At 39.1% G+C, this 26,209-nt stretch overlaps 1 protein-coding gene across 5 annotated transcripts in view; it reads right to left on the bottom strand.

The window, feature by feature from the left end:
- Positions 1–15,026: 15,026 nt before the first annotated feature.
- Positions 15,027–26,209, bottom strand: part of anks1b (ankyrin repeat and sterile alpha motif domain containing 1B) — a 217,359-nt gene continuing 206,176 nt past the window's right edge. For 3 of the 5 annotated variants that reach the window (XM_075471666.1, XM_075471670.1, XM_075471671.1), the window contains 5 exons: positions 24,484–24,570; positions 22,747–22,884; positions 22,490–22,657; positions 17,248–17,339; positions 15,027–16,265 (listed from right to left, as the gene is read on the bottom strand). In XM_075471666.1, the coding sequence (XP_075327781.1) occupies positions 16,217–16,265; positions 17,248–17,339; positions 22,490–22,657; positions 22,747–22,884; positions 24,484–24,570 (534 nt within the window). In that variant the 3' untranslated portion in view covers positions 15,027–16,216. Of the gene's footprint in view, positions 17,340–22,489; positions 22,658–22,746; positions 22,885–24,483; positions 24,571–26,209 lie in introns of all 5 variants that reach the window. The other 2 variants (XM_075471667.1, XM_075471669.1) reach the window with 2 other exon arrangements.

The raw sequence follows: 26,209 nt of genomic DNA, 5'->3' as shown, positions 1-26,209 counted from the left end.
ATGATGCTTTACAAAGGGTCAGTGCACTTCAGGAGACGAGAAGAAGGCTAAATGGATTACAGAAAAGTTTCTGTATCTCATTACACTGAACAATCGGTCACTGTCTGTCTTAGAAAATGTTGGGTTTCACAGCTTGTTATTGTTAATATTATTATTTTTAAACTATGCAAATAGGGAAGTCTTATTTTACGAAAGGGCTGCATGCAGTGCACCAAGTCTTCACCGACTTCTGGAACTGGATAATCAGCAATTTTCTGTAGTTGAGGATTCAGAAATGTTATACATGACTTGAAATCAGAAGATACATCTCTGAAATATTATGTCCCGTGTAGTTAAATCCTCTTTCATGTCACATGTAAGCTCCTGAAAGCCAATTACAAAGCAGTGATCAGTTTTACTATAAACCTTTGGGGCACGTACAGCAAACTACTGGTACTTACTTTTTTTATCATTATACTCGCATAGGAAACTGGCTCCGTAATGGGTTTAATAGTTTATGTTCTTCCCTATGTTCTACACCTTTTAAACAATGTTTACATGTGGGTCAATAATTAATATAAAAATAATTTTATAGATATTGCCTCAGTTAATTACTTTTTAGTTGTGTTTTATGTGTTTGAATAGTCCCATTTACTAACCTGGAGCAGATTGGAAGAACATTTTAATTAACAGTAATTCTTTTATTATAATTAATTACAAAGTTGAATTTTCAATAAAAGCAAAAGTTGCAAAAATAGTTTGTAAGCAGTGAATCATAGTACTTCAGAAGAAAATCAGGATTGGGAACAATTTAAATCTGAATTCTCATATTGAGTCAAACAAGTAGCATTATTTACTGATTAGATACTTCTGTTTTTAAAATGGTTTAATTCATGTCATCTAATTTTTCTTTTTATTGTACTCAAAATAACGGAATTTGGCCCATATTCCCATTTGTGAGTTTAAAAAAACAAACAAAAAAAGTCATAATTATTCTTAAAGTAACAACTTGCACCATAATCATTGATGCTGCTGTTTTTTCCGTTTTTGACAAACTACTAAAATTTGTGTAACAAACAACACAAAATGCAAAGGTCTGAGATGCATCAACAAAATTATGTTGATTGACTAATCCAGGCTTAAATTATGATGATTATGTCAATGCTGTTATTCGTTTGTATGAATAAATGCCATTTCTTAAAAAACTTGGTCAGAAGTTTAAAGGAGAAGTTGAAAATGTTTCAGTTTAGCAGGATCTATGTAAGAAAAAGAGTTTTGAATGAACCAGGAGTGTGGGGACTCTTACCTGTTCCAGGCCTTTTAATGGCTGCCAACAGTAACAGCTATGCTGATTACAAGCGTCTCTCGGATGCAACCCTTCAGTGTTGTCCTTCTGCTCTCTGATCATTAAATCTGAATCACCCCTTGAGTTCTGGGTCACTGCAGTATCATTCCCCAGTGTTTTTTGACCCCCCCTTTTTTTAAAAAAATGTTTTTGCTGTGACACTCTCAATCCATGTGGATGTGAGTGTATATGTGTGTGCTCTGTTTTTCCTGACCTTGGCCAAACATTGGTTCCTGTTCCTGTCAGCTGTTGGCTCAGCTGCGTGCCACCTTTATTGCTTTCCCACGTTGAGCCAGAGGGCTTACAGCCAGAATTCGTCAGTGGTTGGCTTCTTCCCATATCTCCTTAGCTGTTTCCCTGTACCTCACCCATCTGCCCAGATGGTTTGGGCTAACTTAGGAATTGCAGACATGTCACAATGATTGGATTTGGAAATGGCAAAAATTCAGACTTCAGCTCTGACTATCAAAACTAGATGGAGATTGAGGAGTGTATTGGAGATTGAATTGGATCAAGGCCCAGAAAGAGCAGATGCTGTGGTCACCAGTGCCCCACCTCATCCCGTTGCCTACCAGACCAGCAGCACCCACACTGACCACCACAGGAAATGGGGGGTGAGAAGGAGAGGGAGATGGCTTACATCTTCTTAAGCCATGCAGCAGGAACGCTTCAATGAATGAAATGAATAATTTCAATTGTATACAAAAATATCAATAAATTCCAAACAAATGTCACACATGGTTTGGTTAATAAATCATTTATTTCTGATGCAATCTTACCTCTGTTTAACAGAGTTGTCCTGAAGGTCAAATAACGCATTCGAACATGAATTTATGTCTGCCATTGGTTGACTCCTACTTTTAGCCAGCAGTCTGCTGGGAGCGAGGTTTTACTTACCTGTTGTATGTTAAGCTTATGCTTACAAGACAACCCGACTCCACAGACATTATACAACATGCTTTTCAAGGACACAATCAAGCTGTCTTGTTTGACAACAACATTTGTTTCCCATTGTCCCTACTGCCTCCTAAATCACACTGTCTCAGTCACCATGTGTAGTTTAGTGCAAATGTGTTGAAGAATTATGACGCAGAGATCGTCGAAGCCTTCACAGGGAACTGTTCAAAAGATAAAGTAAGGGGCTGCTTCCAACAGATAAACCCTGAATGCATACACACAAGAATATTCGTCCGTGTGTTTTTTTTTTTTTTTCTTTTTTTAATCTGGTTTTCTACCCGTGAACAAGATTTATGGCAGCCAGGAAAGTGCAAACCACATGAAGTTCAGCAGCAGTTTTAAAAGCCTCTTAAGGCAGAGTGGAGTGACAGTGAGTTTTATCTTACCAGTGTTATGTCTGGGATATGCATATGTTGCGCTGATCAGATTATTAGGTCCCAAGATATAATTCCTAATGTTTTTTAATGGAGTCTGGGTATGAAATCACCACACAAAAACGAATCATCATAGTTTCATAAAGAGAACATTCCCTTTTTAATCGACAGCAAACATTTGAGTGGAATTGTGGTGGGTAGGGTTTATCTTTTGGTTTAATCTGGTCTAACCACCTTAACAAACAACAAAGACGAAGGCTTTGTGGGGATTTTTGCGATATTGACATGCAATATTCTCAGTGTAAATCTGCATGTTTTGTTTAAGGTCATAAAAGTTGAACAGTTTATTTGTACCAGTTGATTTTCCTCCTCTGCTTTTGAAAGGCTACAGTCTTGTTTGAGGTCTGCAGGGATTATAAAATGATCAAGTATTCTATTGATTATTTCATTGATTAATCAAGTAAGCAGTTTAGAAATACTAATTCCTTATTAAAGAGCTATGATAACCATTCAAAAGACAGAAAATGCAACCAATTTAACATGACATCATGCTTTTAAATGTACTCAACTCAAGTTGCCTAATGTAGAACAACAAGGTCCATCTTTATTAACACCGGCAAATTTGTATGTGGTAACTAGAAGAAATGGCAGCGAATGGAGTAACTCGTTTTTTTGCAGATGGCATCATGAAAATGTACTAATATACAAACACAAGAGTTACAACAAAGGATGTAAGCATGAACCTGTTTAACTGTTCAGGTAAAATGTTTCAGGTGTGCTCGTTGGCTCAGGTAACAATACATAACTAAAGTATAAAGTTGATCAGGTGTACTTTAATAGATAAACTCCTCCTTGGGGGTCTTGATCTATAAATGGACTTTTATTGTCCATTTATAGAACATTAAGCACATAATTGTGCCGGCTTTCCATAAACTGTGTTCAACACAATTTCACTCTACACACAAAGTGCTGTAAATAAGTAAGGAAAGATTCTTGTGATTCAGTTGATCCAAAGTATTTTACTGTTTGGTAACAATTAACACAAAAATGATCTGCTATTTTTTTTTAAATGTCTTCCGACAGACTGATCATTTCAGTATAATTTCCAATAAGTCCAGAGCTGTGCCTAATCTGTCATGCATCCTCTTTTATAAGTCAGTCTGGCTTGAGATTGTTCTTGATTTGGTGATTTTGAAATATTGCCAGCTCTCTTCGCTTTTGGTTGACACCTCACTTGAGACTACAGCAGCCTTTATATCGCGCCCACATACTAAAAGAAATACAAAAAACAGCGTTGTTAGAGAATACATTGCCCTTTTCTGCTTTGTGTACACAAAGCCAACTCTAAAAGAACTTGTTGATACATCAAATAGCCAATAAGATTACTGTGTGTGCTCCTGTGAGAGTGTTCTGGGTATTTTCTTTGTTTTATTTAAAAAAAAAAGAAAAGAAATAATAATTTGACAAACAACAAAAAAAGAACTACACTTCAAGATGTAGTGAAAACATCCACAGTGGACCACTCTTAAAGATTGTTTGGGCATATCTTTACAAAAAGCTGTGTAAAACATTCTTTTTCTTTTTGTGTTTTTAGCCACCAGGCTGTGGTTTCAGGCTTTTTCCAGCTAAAAGCCTCTAACTGTATTCGACAGGCTTGATGCCTCGACATTTGGTGCATATTTTATTTCTAATAAATCCCTTTCTTTTATCAGACAGCACAGTTGGTCAGAAATGTCAAGTTAAATGATGCCAGTTAAGGCTAGACGTTAACCAGCCTTCAAAATACAATTTAACAATGTCTGTTTTAATTTTTGTTGCAGCCTACTTACAGGTAAAATGACTTGGGTTATTAGTTTCCCTGCACAGCCAACAGGTTGAAGCTACTCTGCTGGACAGAGGGAGATGAGCAATGAAAAGAGTGTGCTGATGGAGCTGTGAAAATAAATCACTCTGACAAAGTTGGCAAAAAAAGACGAGTATTTGTATGCAAGTGCAAAGGGAAAAGCTGGGGTGGGATTGTGCTGTGAATAAGGAACAATGCACACACTGTCTTGGCTTTACAGGTGAAACAGATGGTGTCAGATTATGTTGGTGAGTTGAAATGAGTCAGAAACCTGTCATTTTAAGGGTCACAAGCTTAAATATTATCTAATTGGAATGGTCATTTAGACAAGCCCAAATATAGAAAATGGATTGTATGCTAATATCGTAATAAAACTGAGTACTTTCTTTGTAATTGGTAGTTTGGCATTTAAGGAAGTGTAACCATCATTCAGCAGACAATTAGTCCAATATACCATTTTGAACATTGGAATAAATAGAATTTGTCAAAAATCCCACATCCCTTTAAATAATTGTCAGAAACCAGACTTTTGGGGTCATATATATATAAACTGTGCACGTGTACTAAAAGGTCACTTTGTTTCCACACACAATTCAGTATGTGTAAAAATTAACCTGGCGTGAGCGTGTGCAGGCGGAGCCACGAGCAGTCATGGAAATGTGCTAACCATCCTGCAAACGTTTGTCTGGCTCCTGTCGGCTTCCAGCTGCAAATTACTTCTTCACGGAAGTTTTCACTCAAGTTGTCTTGTCTGTGAAAGTCTTAGTTATGTAAGCAGATACGCTTTCAGTCAGATAAACTTTAATGATTCAGTTTAATGCCAGAAAGTTGAAACCCACCTGATGTCATCTTTTTCAAGTTACCGCTACCTTAGTAATGGAGGCGAGTACTTTGATCACATTATCCATAAGTTGGCTCATTGAGTGTAATTTCCCACAGCTAACATTTCTTCTCATTTTCTCACAACTGTGACTGCAGTAAAGTGGACCGCTTCCTCTGCTCATGTGACTGAGACATAATGTCGTGGAGGCACAGTTGCTGAGGCACAGCGGCATGAATGATGGGAGGTGCACTGAGCCGTCTGTACATAACCCACTGACAAATACAGCTGCTATAAAGCATTGTTAGGATGTTATCTCAATAACAGAACATGTTGATAGAACTTACCATACATTTTTCTTGAAAATACATCATTCCTATTCAACTTGTTGAAAATGTCTTTCATAGGCTGGTAGCAACAATTAGGTTGTATGACTCAAGCCTTTGCTAGGACCAAACCAGACTGCCAGCCCTCCACAGTTGGGGATGCTGAGGTAGTGCAGTCAGCAGCCTTGGAGAAGCTGGGTACACTTTGATAATCCCGTCTCCTCTTTTCTGAGGAAAATGAACTTGTGGTGGCATGTTCCAGATCAAATCAAATTTATTTATTTATATAGCACATTTCATGTACAAACAGTTCAAAGTGCTTTACATAAAATAAAAGCATTGCAGCAGGGAGTGCAAGAAGCATTAAAAATACATAAAAGAATATAAAGAGAAACAAATAAAATCATTTAAATGAATTTAAAAACAGGCAACAGTCTAGATAAGTTAAAATATATTTCATGCATAGACACATGAGAAAAGAAATGTCTTTAACCTGGATTTAAAAATGTCTACATTTGGTGAAAGTTTAATCTCCACTGGCAGTTTGTTCCACTTGTTGGCAGCATAACAGCTAAATGCTGCTTCTCCATGTTTAGTCTGGACTCTGGACTGGACCAGCTGGACTGAGTCCTTGGATCTAAGAGCTCTGCTAGGTTTATATTCTCTGAACATATCACAGATGTATTTTGGGCCTAAACCGTTCTGGGATTTGTAAACCATCAGCAGGCTTTTAAAATCTATTCTGTGACTGACTGGAAGCCAGTGTAAAGATTTAGGTAACAGGTAACAGACTCCCTAGTTTCTGCCTTATGATTTGGCAGTAATTGTTAGTTGTATCCAACCTTCTTACTGTGCATAAACTATATGTTTTCACTTGTATAATAGCACTCCTCACTTTCTTCATGTGCCATCAGCCCTAAACTCTGCACTATCTCCCTTTTCTTTATTCCCTCTTTAATGTCAAACAATTCTTTGAAAATTGCCATCTTTGCATTTTTCTGAGCTGGTAGTATTAACTGCAACACTGATTTTTAAGTATTTTTGTTTGTTACAGATCCAATGGGTAAATAATAGGATAATACATCACTATATCCATGTCTGTGATCAGCATTTCCATCTCTCATTCTTGCTCTTTGCAGAAGGATTTGCCATTGTTGATTGGACCATCTGTGTCAGGACAGGTGTGTTATTGTTCTTTGTTTACGCATTTCTGGAAGGAAACAAGGCAGGGTTACGCATGTGCAATCAATTTCACGTTCGTTGGTATTTAAAACGGATAGGTGCGCAGGATTTTATACATCGAATATCTCCTGGTGGACATACTTTCCAGATTTTGGTAACTTCTCCCCCTTACAGTATGAAAGCTGTCTTTTATACATGAAGCCCCTGGTCTTAACTTTTGTCTTTACTGGCGTTCAGATGGAACAAGAAACCAACCAAGTCATCCAAAACTCAGTTTTGTAAGGAAGCCATTATCAAATTTACCTGTGGCAGTACTCTCACACCATATCAAACATCTCTTGTCCCAAGCAATTAGTGATGCTTTTTTGAGATGAAATGAAGGCAGACAGATCTGGAGCAGAGTGATGAGCTGTGTGGGCTTCTGGTCGGTCTAGCCTCAAAAAGCTTCTGCATTTGTTAAGTTTATCTGCTTATCTTTAGTATGCTTTGAAAGAGATGCCCCCCCCACACAGCTCCACAAAGCTACTAGACTTCACTGATTTGGCTTTAAGGATTGAGACTGCAGAAAGGTCACTGATGGGCTGTTACACGGTTAGTACTCTTGTCTGGTTCTTACAAAAGATGGCTCAACTGTACTTAATTGCTCTGTTTGCAGGAGCTTCTCTCTATCTGTTAGAGCAAGTTTGCACAAGAAAGAGGGGTCTGTGAACCTGAATGTATTGAAGATACAGCTGTTGTTTGCAAGCATACCTGAGCTGCTTGGACTAGTTGTAGTAGCTGGTGGTAAAGTCAGTGATTTGGTGATGCATTCTGATAAGCAGTGGGCTTGAGGCATCTGCATGTTTCACTTGCATAAAGGTTTCTGTGAAACCTGAAAGAGTAATACATTTGCATCACAAAATCGTTCTCCAGGAAAAAGTCAGACCTCACAATCGCTTGGCGCTATTTTCTCTCCCTTCGTATCACTGCGTGCTGCCACCTGCCGACAGCCGCGCCTGTTACGGTGTTTACTGCTCGGAAGCAGGGGACTGCTCTGTCTGCACTTCGGTCTGCACAGTTTGTGTGCATTTGTGATGCAAATGTTTATTCATTTGAATGCATATTGTTTTGAGAAGCAAAACGCTTTATTTTTTTAAACCCCAGCCAACTAGCCGGACTACCTTCGTCAACACCAAAACAAGGCTGGAACTCGGCTCACAGTACGCAGTGGGGGTTAAGTCAATGTTCATAAATGATATTGCTGGTATGGGATGTCATACATTCATGTGAAAATAGGCGAACTATCCTTTTAAGAAGCGGCTTCCTTTTTTCCACTACTTCAAGCTTGGAGACGATTATCTTGGCTTCGCAAAAAGACATTTAAAAAAAACATTTTTTTTTAAACATCAATCTTATGCCCATATTCACTGCAGTCAGTCCTCCCACACATATTTAATTTAGGACAGAAATGTATTTGAAAGATTATCTAAAGCTACTACAGTATTAGGACTTGGCTGTCATTCTTATGGGATAGAACGACTAGTTGTATGTTTTTCTCTATTACAGCACCAATTTGTGATTTTAGGCAGGACGCATGAGTAGTGTTTCTCAGGCTTCTACTCCCCTTGCTTTGGTATTAACACTAAGTCTGTGGTCACTGCTTTAGTTACTTTTGTGTTGTGGAAAGGTGACATAAGCAGTTTTCTGTGATGGCTTAGTTTCACTGCTGTCATGTCGGTTGACTGCAGGCTGATGACTTGCTCCGAGCCCACTGCGTAGCATCAGCTTTAGGGGGCAGATGTCAAACTGAGCTCAGAACTGCTGGGCAGGACATCGGCGAGAAGCTGTCGGCTCTTATCATAGTCATACCAGTTGTATTCTTTTGTGCTCTCCCAGGTAAACCCCCCCCCACACGCTTCAACACCACCCAACCACATTCTGCAGCCAGCTGTACGGAATGTGGCCAATTGTCATGTAAAATACTTCCTGAGTAGTTAGTGGTGCTTTCAAATCTCATTTTGCAGAACCACTCGACCTACATGTTTATCCTGTGCACATTTAGCAGTCTAAGCGGATTCCACCAAACACAGAGATTTAAATTCTTTCTGATGCTGACTTTCTGTGACAAAATAGAACAATTTACTGAAAACAAACATACATCTGAAGGGATTTTCTGTCTCATGCTCCAACTGGACCATATCTCCATGGTTAAATTGATGTATTGCAATTGGGGTACAAAATTAGGCAATAAAATTGTATCCTAGATAATTTCACTAAAATCACCTGCAGTTTATTGTATGCCAGTTCATCTTTAGCACTGCCTCAAATAGATGTTTCTGAATAGAGAACAATAGAAAAATACACTTTATTGTCAGTTCTTTCAATAAAAACATCATTGTAACTGCTGTTTAAGGGGATAGAAGTAGTTGCTGGTGCTATCAGGTAATTTGTATACATTTTCTTTATTGACCCAGTCTTGAAGCTCGGTTACAGTATAAATGATTGGACTTGTTATACTATTAGCCTTACTGTCATATGGTGGGCCTGGGGGCATTTTGTCCACATATTAAATGGGTCAGTACAGCCATTCCAATGGTGTCCCGAAGGAGGAAGCACTTATTTCTTCGTTAACTGAGTCAACCAACTATACTGTGAATACTTTAAGTGAGATATTCGCACCCAAATGATTTTGCTTACTGTAAATGGTCATGTGTTAGTGCGTGGAAAGGAGGGCGGGCCTGATAATGTTTTGTCTAGCTTTTACCAGCCTTTTAACAGATTGGGCATCACAAAACTCAACTCACCAGGGAGCATCTGTTTGTCTAGCTTTTGTTCAAATCTTGCAGAGGTACTTTATTTCTCCATCGCACACTTTCCAGCGAGCTAGCTTTTGTGTTCAGTATATCATGATGATGTGAGTGTTGTTGCACAACATCTGTTAGGTTAAAAAAAGATGATTATGTTCAGTCAGTCATTTGCCAAATGCAGACTGTGTTTATGTAAAATAGTATGTAACTGGACTGAGGTGTGTAATCCATGTGGTAAACAATATGGATGGATGGATGTGATCGCAGACCTGCATTTTCATCCGATACTATGTTGAAATTGTCACAACTGGATAAATGCCAGATATAATTGTGATTGTTCCGTTTCTATGTCTATTGACTCATTTAGTTGGTGGCCGTGGGCAGAACACACCATCTGGAACTTTGGCCCTGTCCCACAGTCTGACAAACATGATATAACAAAACACGTACTCCTGTTTTACACTTTACTGCAGTTAACACACATTAGTATATTGCCATTATCAGTCATTTGCTTTTCTATAGCACCGAAATATGGTTTGCTCCCCCATGTATTGCTGCTTCATTATTCTCCTCATTGTGCTCCATTAAGTCAGGCTGCTTCACCTCTGCCTGCAATACAAATAAAATCATGCTGGAAATTAGTAAGTCTAAATACAGCAGCCACTTTCTTTACTTCTGGTCCAATCTGGCAGAAATTCTATCTTGAATCAACTCTCACACTCTATGTGCAGTGTTATGTTCTTCATGTATAAACCAAAAGCATTGTCAGTTTAACAGAATGCATCAAATTGCAGACTAGCAGTAATTTATCTGCATAGCACCTATTTTTTTCCTACTCCAGACTCAGAAAAGGTGGTCGTGTCTGGTGGCTGCAGATTGTAACTGTCCAACCTGCAAAAACATTTTGAGCCCTTTTATTTTTGCGCTTTATGGCCCATGATAAATGCTTGTTCAGCCTCTCAGAGGCTCACTGTAAATGTCATTCCCCTGTAGTTTACTAGACATTCAAACAGAGGCACTAATCTCCATTTACACTTACATTTTTATTGTCTTTATAAGATTAGGATAACACCAGTGTTGCTGTGTCAGCAGAACACACATTTGTGGATTTTACTGTACTGTTTACTTGTATTTTTGACACCGTATGAACTTTTTAAATTTGAAATCTTTTAAATTCTTCCATGTTCAGATTCTTGCATTGGGGATAAAAGTTTTAATGGACTAATGATGAAAAGAAACAGATATTTAGTCATTTTTGCAGCTTGAAAAGCATATTGGTTTAGATTATGCAACTTGTAGCTGCAGCAGCTATTGGCTGAAAGCTCAGTGATGAATAAGAAAATAACAGGTGGCATCACTTGCTTTTAAACACTTGAGCATGGTGGTACAATTATTTCTTCTTCTGTAGTGACTTGAATAATAAATACTGAAGAGCTGTCCTAAAGCTGCGGTCGGCAACTTTTTTTTAGTCATATTAGCTTGAACTGTCATGGGATTCTGGAAGTAGAATATTAAATATGCTGTTTAGGAAAAATAACGAAATCTGTAGCTCCCTCTGAAGCCTGTAATCATGCTTACAAAAACCGAGCGCTCCCGGCTGTTTTTAACCAATCAAGTTAGGGTGGAGGAATCCTACCTGTCAATCACAGCTTGTGCACACGCTGCTGAGCGTGAGTCTGCCCCAGGCTTGTGTGCGCGCACACTGGTGTGAACTCACGTGCACAACCTCGTCCACAGAGGGGGAGGGGTTTGGGGGGCGATTCGGCGCTTGTTAGAGGTTGGGGGAGGGACCTGAAAGTTGTATCGGTTCGAATTTTCCGACTTTAGACTCGCAATTTTGAAAACCTGCCGACTCCAGCTTTAATATTAAGATTTCACGCTTGATACCAACGCCAAGGAAAACATTCCAAATCCATTTTTGATACCAAGGAGGAAAATTAAGAGCCATAAAATTACTTTAAAAGAAGTATCGCTTACAATGACTGATAATGAAATTATTTGTTCACATAAAGACATAAAACACATTCTCCTTCCTTAAGAATAAAATGTCAATTATTTCTGTTGGCCAAACCCAAGCTCAGTTTTTATTTAATTAAGAATGAAATGACCTATATGTAGTGAATGATGGCCTTTCCAATGCTGAATTGAGTAATTTCAGTATCTTTTACAGACTGATTAGGCGATTCCTGCGTTTGAAATACTGCAGACAGAACTGCTGCAGTTCGTCTGTTTCTGCAGAGTTTGTTAAGAGGCAATAATGATCCCTACAAATGTTACAGTAATGGTACAAAAAACACACAGCTTTCCCTTCTTTGCAGCATGTTTAACTCGTCAACTGTGTGTCTTTTCCATGGCAAAAGGAGATCTCTTCCACGTTGTATTGTCATCATTGACTCTGCACTGTCTTGGTAGCATCGGTATGAAAGCTGGTGTAGGTGGGTGTCTGTCTGCTGCATGATGGTGAAGATTGTTAGCATTCATACTGCAGCAAGTGGGTGTCTTATTATATGGAATTTGTATCCAACACAAGTTGGTAGAGGGGCAACAAAAAGTGCTACTGAAAGAAAAAGTTGGAGGCACATGCTGCAACTAATTAGGTTGATTGGTTTGTAACATGATTGGGCATAAAAAGAGCACCGTAGAGAGGGAGGGTTTCAGTCATCTGCAAACCTGCATATCGCCAAAATCCCCAAATCTGGATTCATCTCTCTCAAAGTTCCAACAACTAGTCTCCTCCGTTTAGAGGTTGTTAAAAGATGAGGGGATGGTGGTGAACATGGCCCTGTCCCAACTTTTGTTGAGATGCGTTGCTGCCATCAAATTCAAGATGAGCTGATATTTTTCATGAAACAATAAAATGTCCCACTTTCAACATTTGAAATGTTTTGTGTTCTGTTTTGAAAGTAAATATTGGTTTGAGATTTGCAAATGATTGTAAAATGTCAATTAAAAACAGAATGCAGAGTCCCAAGATTTTTGGAACTGGGGTTGTAGATATGTTCACAATAAATGCTTATTTAAATGCACTTACCTTTTCAAAGTGGAGAATTTCTCAAGCTGCAGCTTCTATCAGTCGTATCCAGACAAGCCATGTGGTGAAAACAGCCAGAGGGGCTAAATCTACCAAACCCTGCCAGCCTCCTCATGTTTGTATAATTAAACCCCTTATTGCTAAGCTTTGCTTGATAATTTTATTGCATAAACAGGTTTACCCAGTCGTCTCATGTCTGTTAATGACTGATTAAATGTTCAGATTTGAGTTGCCATGGGAAGTTTTAAATCATTTTATATTTAATTAATTGTTTTTTTGTACACTAACACGTGCTGCACTGTGATTTTTGAGTGTGATTTACATAAAAAGGAAGATATCGAATGGAAGCTGCCTCTAAGATGGCATGTTTGGTATGTTTTATGGTGGTACCTTATTTGATGAGATGGGATATTGTGTTTAGGTGCAGAATCTGTTTGAAATTACATACTGAAAGCTGACACTGACCCTTCTGTGATTAATCAACTGTTAAGTGAGTCTTAACGGAGAAACGGACCGCGTAGTTGTCCTATTCATGCATCTATTTGGCATAGATTTGTTTTTTTTATTGTGATTTGTTGTGGATGTGTCTACAACAATAAGGTGATTCACTGTAGCAGAGTCAATATAAATTGTGGTCACCATGGAGACGGACAACAGTATCAAAGGGACTTGGGTAAAATGAAGGACGATGAGGTTAGATGCTTGACTTGATAAGAGGGTCCTTGCAGAAAGTCTTCCACCTCGGTCTTCAGGTGCTCTTTGGTCTTCACCCCTCAGGATGATTTCTATTGCTCTGAGACCTCTGTGACTCATACAGCTTTCAGGTGTAAGTCACACAAAATGTGAGGGAACCTACCATGACAGAGGGCTGTTAATGAGGACTCCTCATGAGTTGTGCATGCATAGAACAGTTAAGTTTATCAGTGAGAGTCTTGGCATTTGTGTCAGATTTTTAAAATTTAAAATCTTCAGAAGATTAATAACCATCCTATCTCTGTTTACGTTTTAGAACTACAGTCCAGGAAGAGCAAAAGAGGAAAAGCTTCTGAAGCTGCCGACATCGTAGCCTGGTGTGGGATCTAATATGGGGTACGTGACAATTATTACTATATCGCATGCTTTGTTACACTTATCACAATTTTTTTGGCTTGTAACTGATCTGAGATGTCACAGAATTTAGAAAGAATAGAGCGTGTCAGTCCCTATTAGCACTCGTTGGACTCATAAAATACTACTAAAAGTGAGGGCGCTCATATTGTTGTTGGTCAATATTTATCCAAAATACTGTGATCTGTGGTCACATCAGAAAGGCCGATCGATGTTGTTATTTTCAAATAGAGAGGAGAGTTGCACCGTCTCAAGTCTGTTAAAGGGCATTACAAGTTCTCATAAGTGGAGTTGAGTCAAAAACCTTAAACAACGTTGAACTCACCTGATCCTTTCAGCGCCACAAACAGCAGGCAGATGTAAACAGTAAAGCATCTTAACTGCGCAGCAACAATAATTTCATTGAAGTTGACGTCAAGTTCTTGTTGCCATAAGGTCAATGTTTCCAAACAAGCCTGAATCTATCAAAAACCAGTGATGGGCAGATGTAAAGCCCACGCCCCGCAGTGTTTTTTGTTTTTCCCACATTCAGCCAGATGTTCAACATAAAGTAATTAGCACATGGTTGAAGACAGCTGCAATACTGTGTTCAGCGTCATTATGGAACGAATACTTCACAACTCGGTGGTTGGGGAACCCTGACCTACGAAGTAGAAATGAGTTGGCCACACGGGATGCTTTGATTTAATTGCCCCGGTATGATTTATTGTCCTTATTTTGCTTATATTCCATAAAATGTGTTTTATTTTATATAATAAAACAATATTTTTTTCAGCTATAAGCTGTTCCCAGTAACCTAAAATTAAGACTATTGACGCACATCTTTCCTCATGATAAATCTGCAGTAAAATCTTTTTTTAAAATTTATTATCAAATAAATAACTTTTATAACGTATCATTATTTACTAAAGGGTTCGTGCTAATGTCACAATTTCCTCATGGAATGACACATTTAGTCACTGTTTTTATACACTGATTTACTGCTGAAATATGGGGGAGAAAAGAAACACAGGGAGATTAACTATTTTATTCCAACTCATTTCTGCATTTACCTTAGAACTAAATTGAAGATATGTTCTCAACACAATTTATCTCGCTTTCCAGGAATTATGCCAAATTTCAGGAGCCCTTGTGGGGAGGTACAGCACAAGCAAAGACGGAATCCATTAAATTGCGGGGCAGATACGAATCTTTATTTAAAATAGCAAGATATGAACTGTAAGACATTTTAACGTTGTGGCTGAAGAGGCAGAACAAATTGAATCGCAGAGATAAATAGGGTTGTACAAGTCAGATTTTATTTAATGTGCTTTACAAGGATATAAATAAATGGCCAAAATTACAAAATCTGTGTGCTGGAAGCCCAAGCCTATGTACATTAGTTGATCAGCAGTGATTTCACCAAATAATCTGTGTTCACTCAAAATACAACCTCTACAATCTAGCACTTTTTTTGAAATATCCAACCTTTATTTTGGTACCTTGTTTCCAGTGCCATTTACTGCAAATCATGTATTCTTTTCTCTTTACATTACATGTATGAACAATGAGTTGGCAAAATATCTATGTACATTTTATAGTTGGATGATGTCTCATCCAAATAATACAATAAAACTGCGTTTAAAATAGTACATCTGCAAGATAAGAGTAGAGCCCCATGAGAAATGGAGGTTAACCTGACCTAAGAGTTAGCAAGCAACCTGCAACATTCACACTCGGTACAAGTATGAATATCTAGTTTCAGATTATTATTTTTTTTTTTTAAAGGATTGCCATCATTCTCAGGCTCAAAGTTTTTTTTTCTATCTCAGCATATCATAGAAAAATAATGTAACATTAAGACAACAGTAGACAAGAATTGCACAAGAATAATCATCATGGTAATATAATACTCTCATATTAAACATTAAAATGTCGGGCAATACGAATAGAATACTTTTTTTTTTTTTTTTTTTTTTAAACGCTAGATGCTGTTTTGTTCACATAGGCTCATCATTCATTATGATACCTGTTGCATCTTGAGCGCGTTGTTGCAGCAAGTCCAATCACATTTACACACTTGTGCATATGTAGTATATTCTGACATTAAGGGAAAAAAGAAAAGAACCAGCCAGATATCCTGGAACACATGCCCTGTTACCATACTGTCTCCATGGCGATGCTGACCGTTCAAAGGTCACAGCTCCCAGGTTGGGTGCATAAAACGGTTCCTGCTGTAGCTGCAGAAAGTTGAGGCTGCTTTCAATTAAGTGTACATTCAGAGCAGACGGTCGACTGTCAGGCTGCGTCCTGTTAGTGTGTGTGTCTATGTTGTCGAGCATCATGTGGATGAATGTTAGAATTTTGTAGTCAACCTTAAACACTGGAGTAGCATCCATGTTTGTAGTCCTTTTGAATAGTGAGCAACAGGGTCCTTTGTAGTCCTTTTTGCATTGTATATGTGACAAGGTCCATGTTTAGGGCTGGCTACATTCTTTGCATTCCACAGTAATAGACATGAGCATCCGGCATTGCCCTGCAAATGAGATGACATCACTTATCGAGAGAGCCCTCACACCCCGCCTCTCCACCGGCCCCCCTGCGTCTCACAAGCCACATGCTTCAACCTTTTACATATAAAGTAAGATTCTTGGGCAGGAAAAATCCATTAGTCATTCTGAACATTTACACAAATGTATTGAAAAAGATACTAAAAAAAAGAAAAAGTCATCTACGTCTTCCTGTGCCACAGGTCAAGTCTAGTTTCTCAAAGAAATTCAACAGTTTGTAAGTATCTCCAAAAAGTTGAAATACATTCTAGTAGCCTGCTGGATGAACCAGTTGGAGCCAAAGTTAACACTGTGCTACATCACCTCTCCTCTTTATTTAAAAAAAGTCCAAACTTTCCTCCAGTTGTCCTATTCGGACAACATTCCTCATCATTGTCGGCTCCCAGGCTTTCCTCAAAACAGCTAAAACACTGTTTTGAGCTCATAGAGCAGTAGTTTTTGTTAATTTTCATTCAAGTTGTCAGGGGCAGTTGGACAAAGATGCCAAAAAACGAAGCATGGAGGAAAAAAAGGAGAGCGACGAAGCTTAACAGTTGCACCCATCAAGAGGAAAGAGGGGGGAAAAGACAAGAAGATGAATGCAGAACAACAAACTAGTTTGACTGCTGACTGAGTGACAAACAGGAAGTGGAAAACCTGAGCTGACCATTCCCCTACAGGTGGAGACGGTTGTGCACCACAGCCCTGGGTTCAAAGGTCATGCGCCGGCTAGAGAAGGGGAGAGCAGAAAGACAACGTAGTGCCAATCGTCATCATGCAGTGGACCGGCTCGGCTAACGGGGGCGGGGCGAGATGTATTTTTATTTTTCAGCCGGTGAGGTGATGCGGCGGCGTGCGTCGCTCGAGCCCAACACGGGGGCGTGGCCCCGCTACAGGGCAACCTCTGAAAGGCACACACACACAGGAGTGGACAAGGCGGGTGTATGTTAGAAAATAGTGGTCTCGTACTTGGTGTTGACTCCTCTCTTGGCCTCCTGACCTGGCTCCACAATCCACGGCACGTTAGCGTGGCCCTTCTGTTCCATGGATGGCTGCTCCATCTGGTACAAAAGAGAGGAAAAAAAAAAAAGCCGAATTGTTTTCAATAACTGGCATATTCTCAATTTTAGAAATACAAATTTTTGTGCTCATTTTTAATTGGTTCCTGGCTCTGAAAAAGGCACTGAAGGGCAATTATCAGATACATTTTTCACACGAATAATGAAAGGGTCTGCTGCGTACAGACACGATGGAAAAATAATTGAAAATGAAAGCAGAACACAACAAAACCAGAATTCAGACTTTTTTTTTTCTGAATACTTGCTGTGTACGCAGTTTTTATTGCCGCAAAGTGCTGCTGCCACTTGAAGACAAACCAAACAATCAAAAATAACCCCTGGCAACACTCTATTGGCCAGGTTTTGTTGCCGAGGGTGCCTTTCCTCCAGTCTGTTTGCTTGTTTTCAGATGGTGTAGGGGGGAGGGTCGCGCTGACTCTGCTGCATTTTTGACAGCAGAGGAATATGTCATTGCAAACTCAAGTTCTGAGAAAAACTATACATGCACTAGCTTTATGTTAATGTTTCATCATAAAGAACAAAAAGGTCTCCCATGTGTGTGTAAGTGTTAGTCTCAGTATTCTGCAGACCAGCACTGATCTGTTTCTCATCTTTTCACAACACACAGCAACAGGAAACCTACTGAACGTAACTAATAATAATCCACTTCTCCATCCTCTGTCACACTCGGGCAGCCACAACAAAATTTCATAATCCTATGTTGGGGTCACAGGATTAGGTATAAACTGAGACACTTTTAATCTTGGAGCACCATCCTGTTCAGTGAAGGTGTCTGAGCAGTCAGCACCAACACCTGGGGCCAGATGCATAAAAGCTGTCTACATATTCATTTTAGAACAATGTAACGCTGATAAAATGTGGAAACTCAAAGAAATTCCTCCTCCCCCAAATTTTGTTTAGTATAGCTGTTTTATTCTTATTGTAGAGGCTTTAAATAACTAGCCGTGTCTATTGGCTGAGAAAGAGCTTGCTAATGAGACTTTAAAAAGAGTATTTAAAGATGATTTAGATTTTTCTGGTACAAAATTAGCTAATGCTACAGAACAGCAGCATGTTGATCACTTTGGGTCTGTTGGTTATTCTAGAACAGAGACACTAAATATAATGGATTTAATTTCCTCTATTTCACAGAGCGCCTCAGTTTAACAACTGGAATTCTTCACTGTTGCTTTCATTATGTCCATCTAGTTGTGGAGCAAATATGCAACTGAGAAAACATTGGAGTGAAAATCAGGTTTGCACATGTACATATAGTTTCATGATGACACGTAGACAACGTTGTAAATCTGGGAAAAATTATATGTACTTGTATTTCTGCCTTTATGCATCTGTCCCCTGGTTTGTATTCTCTGCAGAGAAACTAGACAATATAGCCTGAAGTATTGATGTTTGAGATCTGGCTTGGCAAACCTTCAAATTCATTGCTTGTGGGTGTCTGTTGCACTGAGCACACTGTTTGGGTCAGAGGTGCAAGCATTCAATGAAAAAACAACAGGATTGGGAGGATTTATTCCTTTACTCATCTCAAACCTTTCTGAAAGGAAGCCATCTACCTTTGTCAAGGGGCTGAATTACTACAGTGGGGAATAAAAACTGACTGCACTCAAGGTAAGGTCTGCATAAAAGTTTATATTAGCCACGGCTTTAAAAGAATGGTCGTCTTTTTAACAGCAGCCACCATATGTGAATTTGTAAATGTAGGTAATAACTGACGAGTGAGAAACAAACAAGAATGCAGAGTCGGCAAGATGGAATATAAAACCACTTACAGGGAACGGTTTCTTCTGGAGTGAATGGAGGGGAGAGGGCATGAGAATAAAGAACAAAAGAAGGAAAAGCGTGGAAGACCTGTGACTGAGCTTTGGAAGGAAGATGGAAGAGTCTAGGGGGTGGAAGAGGAGGGTGGAGAGGAGGCCGATGAGGGGTGTAAATGTGGCCCAGTGACCAGCGGCTTGAGGGAGAAATGATGACCTATAGGGGAAGAGGTCAAACTGGTCAAAGTCAGCCAGCTTGGCTTTGACATCAGTAAAGACGCACAACAAAACCACAGCAATGGCAAAGCAGTTGCATGGCAACAGAGAAAGGCAACACCACTCCAAAACCATGGCAACAGCGTGGGACAGCAGTGTTACTGCAGTTCAGCCAAACTCGATCTGGAAAAGGCAATGTTACGCCACATTAATATAGCAACTCCTGCATGGCAACTACAGTCCTAATATAAGAATGAAACAACTAATGAACAAGATGGATCTAAAACTTGATCTGGAAGTATTTTGAAAGAAAAAAACAGACTAACTTCCAATGCCAAAGTTTCAATATTTATTTATATGTATTTTTTTTGTCAATGGAGCCCAAGAGATTGTTTGGTCTATTTTAGTTAGGCATTTGATAGCCTGATGTAGATCAAGTCAGGACAACTGTACGCAAGCCGCTGAACAACTGTGCGCCGCCATGTTAGATTCATCCTTCTTTTTCTACTCTAAAAGAAGTGAAAGGACCACACTGTCATCCTCACTGCTCAACGACTATTTTGCCGCGTACTGCGAATATACGAAAGACTCTGTGTATTAGGTTTCTGTGTGTATTGATTTTTGTCAGATGAGGAATTAAAAAAAATACTGAATTTTTGTGCGAAGGCCTTTAGGCTGAGTCTAAATGCATTTTGGCTTCTTGTATCTTCAATTTCTTAGACCAACAAGTACAGTATGTCCAGAGCTTTGTCTCGCTCAGCTTTATCTTCACACCAACGGGTCCATTCCAGACCTGCAGCACTAATCAACAGGTCTTTCTTGATTTGCAATCAAACAGGAGCCTAATAAAGTGTTGCAGACAACAGCTCTGCTGTATGATAGACGGGGAAGCACCTCTCTGAGAAAACTGGTTAATTTGTGGTCAGCTGAGAAGGGGACAGATGATTAGAATTTTTGCCTTGCAGGGCATTTTTGGTGACCCTTCAGAAAGTAGCTACAGTGCATAATACCTGCTAGACGTAATGCTTTGGATTTTTATTTCATTCTTTTTTTAAATATATAAGTATTAAGTCGCTCAGTTGGCAACAATGTGAAGGAAGTTGTCAGCTAGTCTGTAGCTCACCAGGTTTGTTCACCTTCAGAGTAGAACTGTACTTTAAGTTAGAAACATAAATGCTGGCACGGCTTTTCAGGAAAAATGGCTTTCTAACAAAGCATCGTGCTATATTGATTTTAATGCCATCATCTCATTTTATATCTTGTTTGAGAAAGTCTTTATACAACCTAGCATTATGTTTATTCTATGCCATTAAGCAAAGGAAGTTCCTATGACAGACTATTTGGAGAATAGGACTTTTTACATGGCTGGAAGGCTTTTGCGCTTGCTTCGAGTAACAGAAAAAGTAAACTATTTCATACCGGTCCTGATCAGAGACGGTCATGTTTAGCCTCATAAGGGAAAGTAATGCTGAGGAGATTTAGAGGCAGGTTTACTGTAACACCCAGGAAGGTGCCGCAGGATGGAGATTATGGCTGGTGGGTGGCAGGAATATTAAGTGAATCCTGCAGTATCTTTGCCCTGCTGCACACCACAACCCATTAACTACACCACACGCACTCACATGAATGCATGCAGGGAAAAAAAGCAATTAATGGTTAATGTAATGGTTGCCGACTCAGCAGATTGCATGTACATATGCTATCGTCCATCATCTCTGTAGGCATAGGACCACTCACATGTACTGCATGTGCCCTCCGTTTCTATCTTTTCTCCTAGTCTTGTTCTTTCCTCACCATCTCAAATCTCTCTAATTTTAGAGTGTGACTATACCTCTGAAGTCGCTGCTTTCCATAGTCTCTTTCTTTTACGACTAACTGTATATAGATGGAGTTAAATTTGTTTAAGCACGTAGTTAAAGCAGCGATTGTAATGCAATACTTGAGCCCCTCAGACACAAGCATGTGCTACTGGGCCTGCCAATGTTTTGGTGTGGAGGGAAATGTGTGCAGAGTTGCTTACTGCGACCTTTTTAAAGCTCTGTCAGGGGTTAATGGAGTGTTGACAGCTTCCCTGATAGACTTTGATGCTGTGGTAGATGAGGCACGATACTTATATACACAGAAATGTCAGATAATATGTGGGACACAAGTATCTAAAGTCACAAAACAAGGGCTGGCTATTTTTGACCACTTATTGTGATGAAGCAACATATATATATATTTTTATCTCCTGTATCATTCGAGAGGTCATGTGACTGACATGTGTAGTGCTAACCTCAGAAATAGAGCGACTGACACCAGAAGAAAATGCCTTGACAGCTGTCAGATTTTTTTTGCACTGTGTACAGTTCCACTGTTATGAGATTTGAATAAAGACTCAAATGTTAATGTTGAGCAGGCAGCCTGATCTGATGGCAAAATCCAAGTATTACATCAGCATTACTGAAGAAACTTCGAACCTGAACAGAATACCTGGGGTTAAAAAAGTACTTGTTTTAGGTATACATGGTTTAATGAGACACAACCAAACGCAAAACGGCTCCTTTTTCCATGCAATACTTTAGTTTGCAGTCCTTAACATGAGTATTCTTTGTCTTATTACACACATACTCACACACAACCAAAGTAAGCACTCCTCCCTGGAGCCCTGTGCAAACAGGCCTCATCAATCAGCTAACTGTGTAAGAGACTGCAGGGACAGCAAGACCGAGTGGGCGCTTAATAGATCAAATATCCACATACACCTCCGCCACTTAGTCTGCTGGACAAGACACACACACACACACACAAAACATGGGGCATGTAGGGTAATGCTAGCAGATCATACAAACAGTTGAAATGATGGAAGTGTGCATGGATGGGGCAGAAGTGAGAGTTAACGTAATGCTGGTTAAGAGTTGTCCAGACGCTTATACGTAAAAAAAAAACAACTTAATTTGAGGTTGAAAGGTGAAATCGGAAGGGAAAATTCACCCCCCAAAACTACTGAAAAGAATTCTGTACAGTCCGTGAATCTTGTTAAGAACACTGAAACCAATTTATAACTTTAGTTGATTAAAATGCAGAGGATCCAGCTGATAAATGTTTCAAAAACATCTGGAGCTCCTAATCTAACATTTCTGTATTTTCTCTGGTCAGTGCTGCAGCTTTATTGATGCTTACTGATTTGCGTATGTTGACACGGGGTTTGGGGACAGGTTTGCTGGGCTTGCTTTCAAAGCTCTCTGGAAGTGTGGACGATCCGTGGCCACTCTTCCTGGCCTGCAGAGCCAGCTGGTAGGCCACCTCGAAGGCCTGTCCGAGTGTCAGGATGATTTCGTAGGCCAGATTCTGAGAAGATGGTAAAAGCAAACCGCTGTGAGAATACAAAGTGAATTTAAGTCTGATATGCACTAATTACAGTTGGTGTCTGGACTGACCACATCAAAAGCAGTGAAGACGTGGCAGTAGTGGTGACTGGATTTGAGGTCTTTGGTGATATATGCAAATGTAGACAGATCTTCTGGATCCTGAGCTGCACATGAGATGTTACGAATCTCGTGCTCTGCTATGATGTTCTGTAGAGAAAAGAAAAGCGACTCATTGTTTATTAACTCTGCTCAGCCTCCTCATAGTTAAACAAACTTGATTCATAATGCACACCAAAACTGTAACTACAACAGCGCAAGATTGGTTTAAGGGTTTTCTGGTGTTATTGAGTTGGGATTTGTTGTCTGGTTACGTCACTAGAGAGGCGGTAAAGTACATCTCAGTGCACTGAATTACAAAAGAACTAGTGAAGGTTCAAATTAGAAAAAATATATTTTGAATTGCTTTGTGATACAAGCAGAAAATGGAAAACTTTTAGTACATCATGTTTTGCTTTAAGAGAATGAAAGTTAAGCCATCATCAGTAAAAAATCAATGCTAAGAACATGAAAGTTACATAACATAGTATGAGTGAGATGCCACATTAGTCATACTAGATACTGCACTCCACTGAATGCCAGCAGGTTCTATAAAAGCAGGCCTATTGATTATTTTGGTAAGATGAGATATCCACTCCCTGTGAGGTCTTTGGTACTCTGACCTGGCAGGTTAAATACTTTTTGGTGTTCCTCCATTAAAGATTAAGTAACCTTGTTATAATTTTTTACCCATCATTTTCAGCACAGTATGCTTGTTACAGTTTGTGTGAGCAGGCTGAGTAATTTTTGATGGCCAATTTTAGATGCAGTTTCATCACGTTATTCTATATACCTGTTAAGCAACAATGCTGGGCCATTTAATGAAACCATCTGATAAATTGTACAGGCAAAGAAAGACGCATGGTTGTTTTAACGACCGATAATTTACTGTTAAGCGCTGCCAGCTTCCGTTCATGTCTTTACTGCTGGCAAGCATTGAAATCTAAATCCATCTCTGTATATTTATTTTGTATTGTGAGTGACTTTCTCGATTGTGCTTTTTGCAGTACTCATTCTCATCTGCATTTCAAACAAGAATCTTACCCTAATCCCTTTTAAGTTTTCCAAATGTTGTTGTTTATCTTCTTAAAATAGATTGAGTTCATGTTTTTCTCCTTCACATTGTGTATATACGCTTGGCACACTATTCTAAGGACTTTTTTGCCAGAAAAGTTCCGCCTCGACTAAGTTCGATCAGTGTTAAGCAATTTTCAGGTTTGTCCAGATACGCTCTCTCCTGGGTTCAGGTAATGTTGAATTATAGGTGGCCAAATAGTTAAATTTTCCATAATCAGTTTTCAACAGATTCTTAGTGAAAAATAGTTTCTCTGGCCATTCTACCATAAAGGCCTGATCTATTGTCCTGTAAAGCTCTCGGTCATAGTGACAAAGGCCCTTATTGTTCAGCAAAATCTCTGAATTCTGTTGGTGTTTCAAATTGTCTTTTTTTTTTAATGATTGAGGCTGTTGTGCTCCAAAAGCTTGTTTTTGTAATGCCCTTGGAGAGAACTGTGCATTGATTTATGAGGAGAGAATAAAATGAATAACATAACATCAATAACACACATGTAGTATTAAATCAGGAAGGCTGAAGAGAAAGCAGCCATAGACAGTGGGATGCTGTCCAGACCTTACACCTTTAAATGTCAGTCATGGTCAATGACCTTTCATGTGTTATTTACTGTAGGCGTCACTGGAACTGTGCGTTACCTTGTTTGTGGCATCGATGAACTTTACTCCTTTGTAGGACACAGAGAGAACGATGGTTGGTACTTTCTTCATCTGTTCTGTCGACTTCTTGGAGTGCACAGAAAACAAAGCGTAGAGACAAGAAGAGAAGAGACTTTTGAACTGCAGATTCTTTGAAAATCATCACCAATTCCACCTGGATCCTTAGTTAAGATCCTTATCAGGGTTAAGACTACGTAAATAAAGTAGGAAAGCCCGATTTATAAATTAGCTAATCCAAAAATGACTTGGTCCTCAATTACTATATTAAATAATTTGCAAAGGTCAAGCATTATCATTCATCTTATGGAAAACCAAAATGTAATTTAGAAGCAGTATTTCTAAACCTCATTAACTGCATTAATGCAAATTAAATAAGTCATTACCACTGAGCTATGTCAGACGGCAACAGTGTATCTCACCTCATGTCTTTAATTACTTACCTATATTAAAAACATAATGCAGTGTGGAGCTGTAAATTTACAGCGATTTCCCTCCCCGCTGTCACACTACCTGCCAAAAGCTTTTATATATTTCAAGTCTCTCAGCATCCATATTTCTTTCTCTCCCCCTCAGGAATCCATTGGTAGCTATGCTTTCCATGTTTGTCTTTGTTCTTTTTTTTGCTGCTGCAGCTCCACCCCATTAGGATCAGGTAGTGCTGAAAAGCTGACAAACACAGCTCTACTTGACTTCACTGTTAGATGCACAGTTAGAATGTGACTCTAGAATTTAAACATCCGCATCTACCTCCATTGTCAAGGGATGGATGAAAGGACCAGTGAAGGTAAAGAAAGGAGGTACATTAACGATGTTATAAGACAGTAATTCCAATGTGCTCCAAAGGTGTGTCGAGAGGATGTAAAGACACAGAGGGAGAGATGCACACTGAAGGATGGAAGAGAAAGCTTTGCTCATGAATATTGAATCTGATCTTCATACTGCAGCAGCTTGGGATGGAGATCAGAGAGGGAGTCAGTGTTACAGTAAAATGTGAACGAATAAGCAGGAACAAAAGACACGAATAGCAGGACTGGAACGATTCCTTGAGTAACTCGATAACAAAAAGTCCTCAATGCAAATTACTCTCTTTGATGCTGTTTTAGCCACACAATTCTGTTCCGCTCTGTGGTCACCGTGTAAATAATTCTTACTGTCACACAACATGCTGCGTTACGTTTATTTGAAGCTGGATTTGATGGTGTGATGGAGAGAAAACTGGAAGCAATAATGGAAAAAGATAAAGTGTGTCTCAAGTTTGGAACCAATTAAACAATACTGCGCTGTGTGTCTGTAGTAAAACAGAATTAACTTACTACAACAGCACTGAGTTTATACATCCAGTCCACAGAGCAGAAAGTTAAGTTACGGTAATGTCTGAAGTTAGCTTCATCATGTAAATCATTGTGCTTGTTTGTTGAGATGGATGCTAGTAAAGAAGGACCCTTAGTTGAGGCTTGGGCTGGGCTACAATTTAATTTATTTTCTGTATTAAAAAAAAAACAACTTGCATTTATTATGTTGGTCAAATTAGTGCCTAAATTCTGGAGAGATGTCCCATAAAGTAGAATAATATCCCTGTGCCCATCAGACCAGCTTCAGTCAGTGTTAATGTGAACTAATATTCTCAGAACTTTATTTTCCTCTAAAGGCAAACAGTAAAGGCCATTTTAATTTCTGCCTTAGTTTCAAGTTTTATTCATACTTT

This window comes from Odontesthes bonariensis, chromosome 8 (genome assembly GCF_027942865.1).
Source record: "Odontesthes bonariensis isolate fOdoBon6 chromosome 8, fOdoBon6.hap1, whole genome shotgun sequence".
In the NCBI taxonomy this organism is placed as follows: domain Eukaryota; kingdom Metazoa; phylum Chordata; class Actinopteri; order Atheriniformes; family Atherinopsidae; genus Odontesthes; species Odontesthes bonariensis.
Note: the sequence above shows the minus strand (reverse complement) of the source record. Positions and strands in the feature narration are given on the sequence as shown.